The sequence below is a fragment of the Poecilia formosa genome, unplaced genomic scaffold (genome assembly GCF_000485575.1).
Source record: "Poecilia formosa unplaced genomic scaffold, Poecilia_formosa-5.1.2 Scaffold727, whole genome shotgun sequence".
Taxonomy (NCBI): Eukaryota; Metazoa; Chordata; class Actinopteri; order Cyprinodontiformes; family Poeciliidae; genus Poecilia; species Poecilia formosa.
Genome location: NW_006800666.1, coordinates 157,601 through 167,740, shown reverse-complemented (window position 1 = coordinate 167,740; position 10,140 = coordinate 157,601). Strand labels below are relative to the sequence as shown.

The following is a 10,140-nucleotide window of genomic DNA, read 5'->3' as shown; positions in this document are numbered from 1 at the left end:
TTAATACAGAGTAGAGATGATTGATTATTTATTGATTAGCTGATTAATAATTTGATAGAAAACGAAACCAAATAGGAAATTTATTTTTTTATTTGAACCAAGTGAAACTAAAACCACTCTGGGTAAAACCAATTTAATCACAGCAGAAGAGTTTTTTATTTTTTATTTTAAATGTAAAATGTTTTTATTTTTTATAATTTTGGTTTAATTTCTGCTCCTTCAGGAAATAACTTTTTTGTTTGTTCACTCTAATGATTAATGAATTACTAAACTAGTTGATGTTTATTGCAATAATTGATTAATGAGCTTCACCACACTTTTATTCCAGCTTTATGAAGCTGGTTTATGACTGGACATGTCGGTAAATTAAGATAATTACATTGTGACTGGCACACAACGTAATTATTACGTTGTGTAATATGTGACCCATCGTTTGACATATCTGGAAGAAATATAACTGAGGATATCTAGAATGATTATTCAAGCCACAAGATAAGTACAGGTATCTTACGTTGTGGATAGTGAAAATATTCGTTTAGACATATGAAATGTAATTTAATGAAACTGATTTAATGGTTAAACCGCCTGCTGATCCAGCGTTTCGCTCTGTTTCCCTGCAGATGTTAGATTGAATCAACCAAAGATGGAACCAGTCCTACGCCTGAACCTCGGAGCCATAAGAACCCACAGCCACCTGCACAGCTTTGAAAAGCATCAGTGGAGCCTACTGCACATCCAACCAGAATGCAACAAGTCACCAACTAAACTCTTGTCTTTTCCAGTAGCCATTGTTTAGTGTATAAGAACTAGCTGACCAAATGCTGGATATCAGCTGGGGTTGCTAGGTAACAACTTAGTGTTGGTGAAATTTGACTGAACAATCTGGAAGTTTTTTGAAACATTTCATTTTCCACAGAAAATCATAAAGTTATTACCAGAAACCAGCTGGATGTTTTAAAGAGCTCTGACTGATTTTAGACACAAATGATGACAAAATGATTCAGTCTGAACTTACTGTAGGTACAAGTAAGACGTTAGACTATTTTTTAAATGGTGAAAATGAAGTCATGATAATTCAAGAATAAAGTTGTAATCATAGGAGAATAATCACAAACAAAAAATAAGAAGTTACTAAAAATATGAGAAAAAAGTTTTTCAATTAGAAAAAACCTTTGGCAGAGTTTTGAAGGTCTGGATGAGGAGATCGGTGATTCTCTCTTTGGAATAAATTATTTATTTACCCGACATCTGAAAACAGAGAATTTGATGCTGATGGTTTAATAGATCAACCAAAGATGCTAAAAATAACACATTTTAATGCAAATCTCAAATGTTTGACATTATTCTGAAAGTTTAATAAGAACTCTGTGTGTGTACATATATATTTATATATAAGTGCACCATGGGGGGCCAAGAGGCGCCCGGGGGCCGCTCCCTCAGGAGCCGCCCCTGCTCTGCAGGTCTGAAGCGGCTCATGCTGAAGCAGTAGAAAAGCAGCCATGATGTTTCAATCTGGAATCAGGTTTTTTCCGGCTGATCGCAGAGACCCGGAGCTGCGCAGTGCCGCCCAAAGTGGCGCTGTTCTGCGCAGCTGAAAGCCGCAGCAGGCCCCGTCCCGACTGAATAAATCAGTTTCTGGGTTCTGAGTCCAGCCCGGGTGCTGCTGCTCAAGCAGGGCTGGAAATCAAAACGTGACGTGAAATGAGCGGAAGCTGCTGAGTGTCCAGGTTTCTGCTGCTGCTTCTCCGTTTGTTCCCAGCGATGACCCCTCGGAGCTGCGAGGCGCCGCGGCGCCACACTACGACCCGCCCACAGTCATGAGGCTCTGCGGCCATTTCCACTCAGGTTCCCCGCATCTCCGCCCGATGCCCGCACGGATGCGTGTGTCTGTGCGGACGCATTGAGCAGTCAGTGTGAAAGCTGCCCAGCCTCCCAGATAAAAGCAGAAGAATCCCAAAGCTTTGGTGAGAGCGGCTGGAGGCGAACAGGAAGGCAGGAGAAGCTCCGCGCTGCGCGGCCGGAGGCTGCCGCGCTGGCCGCCGCAACAAGCACCAAACCCGGGAGGAAAGCAGCTCAGGCGGCGCTGAAAGTCTCAGTAAATGTCCTGCTGCTGTTTTACGTACGACACACACACACACACACACACACACACACACACACACACACAAGAGGGATATAACTGTGACTCTGCTCTGTGTAACATAAGCAGAGGAAACTAATATCTGCCGCCGTGGAGAAAAGCTGGAAGGATTTCCTCCAGAACCGCAGCAGAGGTTCGATGTGCGGCTCGGTTCCTCCGGGTTTGGGTCACCCTCATACCGAACATGCATTAACACTTTGTGGCCTGTTTTCCGTTCCCCCTCTCGCCTTTGGAGGACCTCCATTTTGAAGAGACATGGCGCGGCTCGGTGGCTCGGACGGCAGCGGGTTCTGGTTCTGGTTCTGGCTGGTTCCGGTGGTTCCGGCGGACAGCTGGAGCTTTTCTTCCTGATCAGGTAGCGGAGGAGGACATGTCGGGACTGATCCATTGATTCTTCATTCTGTGGTTTTGTCTTGAGCTGCAGCCTTTAGGCTCCCTGAAGCATCGAGGGCCAAAAATAATTAAACATTTGAATTTCAACACAGTTCTTTAATGCAGTAAATAATTACCAATATGGAAACATATTGTTGAGTAAAACATTTATTAAGTACACAAATAATCCAGAAATAAAAAAATTTATTTGATGTTAAAATTATACAAACGTTAATAAAAAGTAATGATTTAATTTTATAGAATATTTTAATATTTTTGCCTCAAGGACTCAAAGGCCCATGTGGCGTAAGTATAATCTGTACCTGCCCACTAGGGGGCGTAGTCCAGGTTTGCCTGCAGTTATACTCCCGTCCGAAGGGTGGCGCCAAACAGACTTTGATTCAGTTCAAGAACAAGATTTTGCCATTTAATGCCGTTCTGGTTGTTATCGAGTTATTTTAGAACAAAATGCCACAGATTGATTTGTTCCGACAACAACAGAACATTTGGAGTCATTTTCTACAATCTACAGACTTTAAATATGGACGAGCAGCCAGCTGGGCGGAATCAAACGGTTTTCATTTGTCATATTTTACAGTTGGAAAATGAATGGGACTCGGATGATTTGGCTAATTTATGTATTGGCAACCACAAGGGTACAAACGCTTGAAATAATTTATTTTTAAAAATTCTTCCTGTTTTCTCTGTAGGCAGCGTACAAGCCAACAGATTATCGCCCCCTATGGGCTGCAGGAAGAATTACAGTGAGATGCCGTGGAAGCAGACTCAAGGTTAGAGGTCAGAGGTTGTTTAGGACTCATCTGATTGGTTAACCTGCTAAACAATGGTGTTAGCTACGCCCACTAATTGATAATTGATCAAATTAATATTTTATTAATTTAACTTAAATACAATTTTAAACAATTCTAAAAGTTGTCAGTGTCAAGCTTAGCCCAGCTGACCTACCTCCGCCTCTGTTTTTATTTTTAATTAAGTTGTTTTTCTGAGCTGTGACCTGATTGGACCTTATTATTTATTTTTAGTTTTAATAATCCACAGCAGGGCACTGCATCATTTTTTATGTTAAAATATTTAAGGCGTTATGCAACAGCTAATAACACGCTAGCATGATGCTAGTCATCACGTCATGTCAAGTTTCATATAATAAAATCAATTATTAAATAAATACTAAATCTGCCTGCATGTGAGATATAAGAAATACTTAAAAATTAATTTACAATAAAATAATAAGCTAACTTGTTATTTTTCCTTTTGCACCATCACATAAATCTTTCGTAGCGATGTTTGATTGAATCGTGCGGCTCCCGGCAGGTGACGGGGTTAATTATGAAGGATGCAGAAAAGGGGCGGGGCTTATGGCTGTTTTGGTGATTTTCTGGGTTTTGGTGATGAAGATGCGCTGAGCGGCGGTGACGCCTGGCCGAATGACTGCCGGCAGGAAGCGGCCAGCAGAGCAGCCACCCTCTGACTGGATTAGAAACGAGATTAGAAACGGGATTATAAAGTTATTTCAAAGCAAACAGAGGAATTTGTGATGTGTTAGGCTGTTCCCGGGCCGCTGGGTTAGCGCATGCTTTGGGAGGAGGGGAGTGTGTGTGTTGGAGGGGGAATGGGTGAGAGAGAGAGAGAGCTCAGGATCCGGGCCTAGGAAGTGCTGCCGCGGGGACTCGCCTCATCCGCTCTCAAAAATCCTGAAATTGGCCCGTTTATCCACCAGAATGAGGAGGCGGCGCGGCGCGGCGGCGCTCCGCTACACCGGAATGGTAAGATTCAGGCGGCACATCCCGCGACATGCGGCGTTTTCTGCGCGATTTCTGCTTTTTCTGATGTTCATAGCCCCGCATATGTCGGTGGGAGCGCGTGCGCGTGTCTGCGTGTATGTGCGCGCGCGTGCGTGCTCGTGTGCGTTGCTGAACTTGTTGTTTTTTGTCGCGTTTGGCTTTTATTTCCAGGCATCAAGCCGCCGCATGCATAATGCACACATGTCGTCACACACCGACACACATACACGCACACACTTTTCCTCGTGCGTGGACACAGGCGCGCACGCGCGCGCCTGTGTCCACGTTAATCCCAATCCCTGATGGTTTTTTTAATCATGTAACCTGACGTTGCGGGCCTGATTGGCCGCCGCGCGTCCATGAGATTCCAGCCTGACCTTATCGCGTTGGATGTCATTTCCAACATCTCGCGATAGCAGCGCAGACCGGCAGCTCCGTGTTTTCAGCTGAAATGTGACGTTAGGACGCGCCGCTGCAGGATCCATGTTTTATTTTGGCTTCATTCAGATCTGAAGAGGAAACGGAGCTGCAGGTCAGCTCAGATAATTACTGCATAGTGATATCACAGAAACTAACGGATTCATTGCAGCCCAAAGAAATATTAAAAACCGAGATGATTTTAACCTTTCCAACTTTAGCTAACTTTATTTATCAGCGGTTCAATTTGAAATGTTTTCCCATTTTCTTCTTTTTCTTCTTCCATTTCGCACATAAACTATCATGAATCTTTTGTTTGGCGGTGAATTATTTTTACACAAATCTAATATGTTTTACCTAGTATTTATGTGACTGTAAACTATAATTAAACCAAAAATATCTAAATCATTTTTATCTGATTGAGATAGAAAAACTTTTTTTTTTTTTAACAATAGGCTGGTATCAGGCAGGTAAATATAACAATAATAAAACAACTTTTAAATTAGCTGCTCTGTTATCGCCTATTATATCAGCTGTTATATAATTAATTTTCTTGTTTTATTGGTTGATATTGCTGCTTATTTTCTCTGTTGGCCTGTTTAAAATACTGAAGATAAAAGAAATAAAGTATAAAGATTTTATCACTGCATCTGTCATTATGAGTTACAGTGAAACTAAGTGTAAGCTCAGTGTTTGTTTGAGCTCAGATTTCTATGACCAAATTGGGATAATTTGAGACTTTTTAATTTTCTATGGTATACATAGAAGACATATTGGCTTCAGTGTTGCTGTTGCTGAGTTTGTTGCCAACATGGTTAAAGTTGCTCCGGCTCTGAAATATTTTCACACTGTTTATAACATAAATATAAAAAGACGTTAATATTTTAGTCTTTAGGTGAACCGCGTGGCTCACCTGGCTTAAAACTTTAGTTCAGAAAAATTGTTTGAACGATCGTTCAATGGAGTATACGGACTCTAAAAAAAGACAATTTCTGTTTCAGGGCCGGATCATGTCAGAATGAGTGGGCCTTCCAAAGGCCCTGACAGGAAGTCCAGCTGCCCTTTGACCCCGGCCCTTGACCCGTGCTGCATCAGCCCAGCCATGTCAGCCGCCGCCTCCTCCCTCAAACACACGTCTGTCTACGGCTACATCCAGTCAGACCACTCTTCCTCCTCCTCCTCTTCCTCATATAGCCCCCTGAGGAGGCTGCAGCACCTCACCAAGATGGTGAGCCGGCCCGACCTGGTGATGCCGAGCCGGGGGCCCGACCGGCGCTGGGACTGGGGGTCCAACCAGAGGGACAGGACAGAGGACTGCTGGGCAGAGTACAGAGAGTATTCTGTCTCCCAGGAAGACGTTGACGTCTCATCTTCTTCTGGTGAAAAGCAAACGGAGCTCCAAAGTGAAAGTAAAGACTTTCCTGCTGTTTGTTGCCACCAGTCTGCTGTTTCTGAGAAAATGGGAGGCAACTCTCCATCCAGCCCGCCGAGCCCGGCCTTCTCTCTGGACAGCAGCAGCCCCTTCGCCAACGGCCTGCTGCACTTCGACTCGGCTCTGTTTGAGGCCGACGGCGCCGACGAGGAACCGCAGAGCGCCGCGCCGGGCCCTGGTTTCCTGGACAAACGCGACCAGCCGCCGACCTCGCTGCAGCTCACCCCCGTGGACGCTCGTCTGGACCCAGAGGAGTCGGCGGTGGCGCCGCCCAAGGTGGTGACGCGCTCCCAGTCCTCGGGTCAGCGCCGGCGGTACTGGGACGGCTCAGAGGACGAATGGGACAGCGACTCGGAGCTCTTCCTGTTCGATGACTGTCCTGCATGGCGGACGGTGGTAAGCTCAGCTTGCTTCTGTCTGTAGCATGGAGGCAATAACTCAATAATGTCTATTGCCATAGGGACAGGATCTATATCAATAGATAATATGTCTGTAGAATAATCAATATATAGAATATTGACTGAACTCTGATCCAGAACCGCACAGTATTCTGGGAGATGTAGGCAGAGGACAGACTTGACCCGCTCAAACTCCCATGAGTGGCTAAGCTAGCTGGGTAGCATCAACTAACTGACTCACTCTTCGGTTACCTAGCAACTCGCTCGCTCTTCGGTTACCTAGCAACTCACTCACTCTTCGGTTACCTAGCAACAGCCTGTTGCAGCAGTTCCAGGTTTCTCCTCGTAGATGCTTAAAAATAAAAAATGTGAAGTGAAAATTGGGTCAAACAGTTCAGCAAACAAAATAAAATCAAACCAATAATGATCAATATTAGCTGATATGACATATTGTTTTTCAGCCGTATCGTCCAACTGTAGTTAATCATAAAAACAGAAAACTAACATTTATATTTATATTGGCTAATGTGCAGTAGGCGTCTCCTAATCAACCTATAAAAACTTAAAACAATTTAAAAGGCAATGAAACAACACAGTAAGTTAAAATGTCCTTCACAAAGTATGTTTTTACGGTGTAGTTCAGAGTGACATAACCCATTCATCAACTCAAACAACTGAAGGATTTGCTGTTAAATGAACTAGTGTACATTTTGCTGCAGTTTGTTTTGTGGGTGAAATTGTTTATTAATCAATGGAAAACAGAATTAAAGAGGTCAAAGGTCAGAAACATTTGCTTCTGGTTTATCTGCATGCTTGTGAAATAACTACATGAGAAAACAGCGTGTGGATTTGTTTAGAGTGTTCGTGTCCTGCAGCAGCCGAGCGGCTCGAGGAAAAAGCCTCCGCCTCCGGTGAAGTTCGCTGAGGGGGAAATCGTTTGGGCGAAGTTCGGCCGCCGGCCCTGGTGGCCGTGTGAGGTGCTGTCCGACCCGGCACTGGGCGTCTATCACCGGATGAAAGGTAGAACCACAAACCCGTTTTATTTAGTTAACGATTAATTGATCACTAAATTAGTTGACAATTATTTCTGTAATGATTAAAACGATTAATTGTTACTAATCAATGTTCAGCTTGGTTTCAGTTTGACTTTGACCTTGTTTTACTCCAGGTGGGTCGTCGCTATGGAAACGACTCACCAGGAGGACAATTGCTTCCTGGCAGCTTCAGCCTGAATCTTCTCTAATTTAATTTGTTTCATTTTTTCTCAACACGTTTCCAGCAACTGTTGATTATTTCCATCAAAACGTCAGACACGATGGTGACTCAACTGGAAAATAATTTTCTGAAGATTATAAGACTTTGTTTGAAATTGCAACACATTTTCAGACATCAGTCTTTATACTGGTGCTTTTTTCTTGTACTTTGCCAAATTATTTTTGCACTAATGATTTATGTTTTACGATTTTCAACCACCTTGTTTGATGTTTCATCCATATTTCAGCATATTGTTAATTCTTTCTGTACTTTCCGGGTATTGCTGTTGTAATTTCCACTTTCTAAAAACAATCAGCAGGTATTGGTTTCTTTGCAGAGCCCTGTGACCGGCTCTGTCGGCTGTATCACGTCCGGACCTTTGGGGAGCCGAAGGAGTACGTTTGGGTGGAGGAAAAATCAACTCAGGCGTTCCACGGAGGCTTTGAGTTCGACCAACTTCTCCTTTTGAGACGAAGAAGCAAGCAAAGAGAGCAGAACAACAGAAACACTGTAAGTGTTCATTTGTGACTTATTGCATGATGCGTGTTCTGATGAAAGGTTGGTCCTTCGCTTTATTTTGGGACAGTAGCTCTAATCCAGAACACTAACAGAAATCTGTGACTACCAAAAGCATCATGAGAAGATAACAGTCTGTTGTTTTGGTTAAATGTCTTACGGACATGTTTTCTCGTCTTGCTGCAGATCCCTAAGCGTTTCCAGCATTTGTGGAGATGCAGTGTGGCCGAGGCTGAATCTGTTCTGTCTGGGCGACCCGACGTTTCTCCGTCTCTGGCTCCATCCACAGATCAAACCTTTTCCTGCAGTTCCCCGGCAGAAGGACAGAAGAAGCCCCATCCAGCCGTTCCCTCGCCCTCTCTCCTGGTTCCCACTGTTTCTGAACCGTTGCACTTAAAGAACGGATCCACCTCGTCTGCAGCTACAGCACAGACAAAACCAAGCACTTTAAAGAAAACTTCTACCAAGAAGAAGCGAAGCAAATCCCTTCAGGACCTTGGGAATGAAAACACATTGTGTTGCAGTCTTGATCAGTCTCACAGAGACAACAGAGAGTGCCCATACTCTGATCTCGACTCAGTCCCAAAGATTTTGTGTCCTAAAGCTCTTGAGCGTCAGCCAAAGCTGCTTCCATGCCAGCCGTCTGCGGCTGCAGTCAAAGAGCTAAAGAAGCAGCCAGACACCCAGACCGGACTGTGGTTCAGTAAATCGGGCAGAGACCGGCGACCAAAAACTACCAGCCCAGTGTCAGACCGCTCCCTCTTTAGTAAGGGTCCCTGTAAGAAAAAGCACTTATCCACCGTTAGCAAGAAGGCGCCGGTTCCCTCCGCCTCGATGATCAACATCAACGCCTGGTCCAATGACCCAGTCATACTGGCAGACAGTAATAAGTCAACAGATAATGGTCCAATACATGAACACTCAGTACCTGAGAAATGTAGGGCCAGCGAGGCCAACCCTGTTGAAGGAAGAGGTGGGTCTTTAGACAAACCAAAGGCCCAGCTGTCCACTGAAGACAAACAGACTTCTGAGACCAAAATAAACCCTTCAAGCATTTCATCTGACGACCCGGATGTTGAAAAAGACTTTCATCCCTCAAAGAAAGTCGGTTTAAATGATGACTCAGATTCTCCAAAGACGATAACATTTGTAAGTTCAACTGAACTTTCTGTCGTAATTGCTACTAAACAACTTGATGAAACTGAAAAACCTTCTGACCAGGAGAAAGAAAGAAAGCAGACTTTGGGGCCCTGTTTAGAAGTCGAAAACAGGGATCCAGTCTCAATATTAGAAAAGCAAAAAAATCTGGTCTCTAAATGCAGACTCCCGTTTGTGAAACTAATACGCAAGGAGTTAGAACAAAACAAATATTTACACTCATGTCTGACAAATGTCACCACTAACAGAAGTGAATGCAATAAGAAAGAGAAGACATCAGATAGTAATGTGAATAAAGCTGCAACTAATAAATCAGACTTGACAGGCAGCAAAACGAGCGTCTCCACGGATCAAATTACACCTTCAAAATTCATCAAGGTCTCAGTCAAGAAGCTACGAGCTAGAAGTGAGTCTGGCCTACTTCGGCTGTCATCAGAGTCACCGCCTGAACACAACGCTAAGACACCCGACCACAACAATAAGACACCCGAACACAACGCTAAGACACCCGAACACAACACTAAGACAACCGAACACTACGCTAAGACACCCGAACACAACACTAAGACACCCGAACACAACACTAAGACACCCGAACACAACGCTAAGACACCCGAACACAACACTAAGACACCCGAACACAACACTAAG

The 10,140-nt window shown here is 44.0% G+C and overlaps 1 protein-coding gene across 1 annotated transcript in view; it reads left to right on the top strand.

Moving 5' to 3' along the window:
• Positions 1-3,896: 3,896 nt before the first annotated feature.
• nsd1b (nuclear receptor binding SET domain protein 1b) overlaps positions 3,897-10,140 on the top strand; it is a 44,749-nt gene continuing 38,505 nt past the window's right edge. Inside the window, exons 1-6 of the mRNA XM_016666454.1 lie at positions 3,897-4,296; positions 5,733-6,133; positions 6,173-6,559; positions 7,419-7,581; positions 8,153-8,325; positions 8,518-10,140. Coding sequence (XP_016521940.1) covers positions 5,750-6,133; positions 6,173-6,559; positions 7,419-7,581; positions 8,153-8,325; positions 8,518-10,140 — 2,730 coding nt within the window. The 5' untranslated portion in view covers positions 3,897-4,296; positions 5,733-5,749. The remainder of the gene's footprint in view (positions 4,297-5,732; positions 6,134-6,172; positions 6,560-7,418; positions 7,582-8,152; positions 8,326-8,517) is intronic.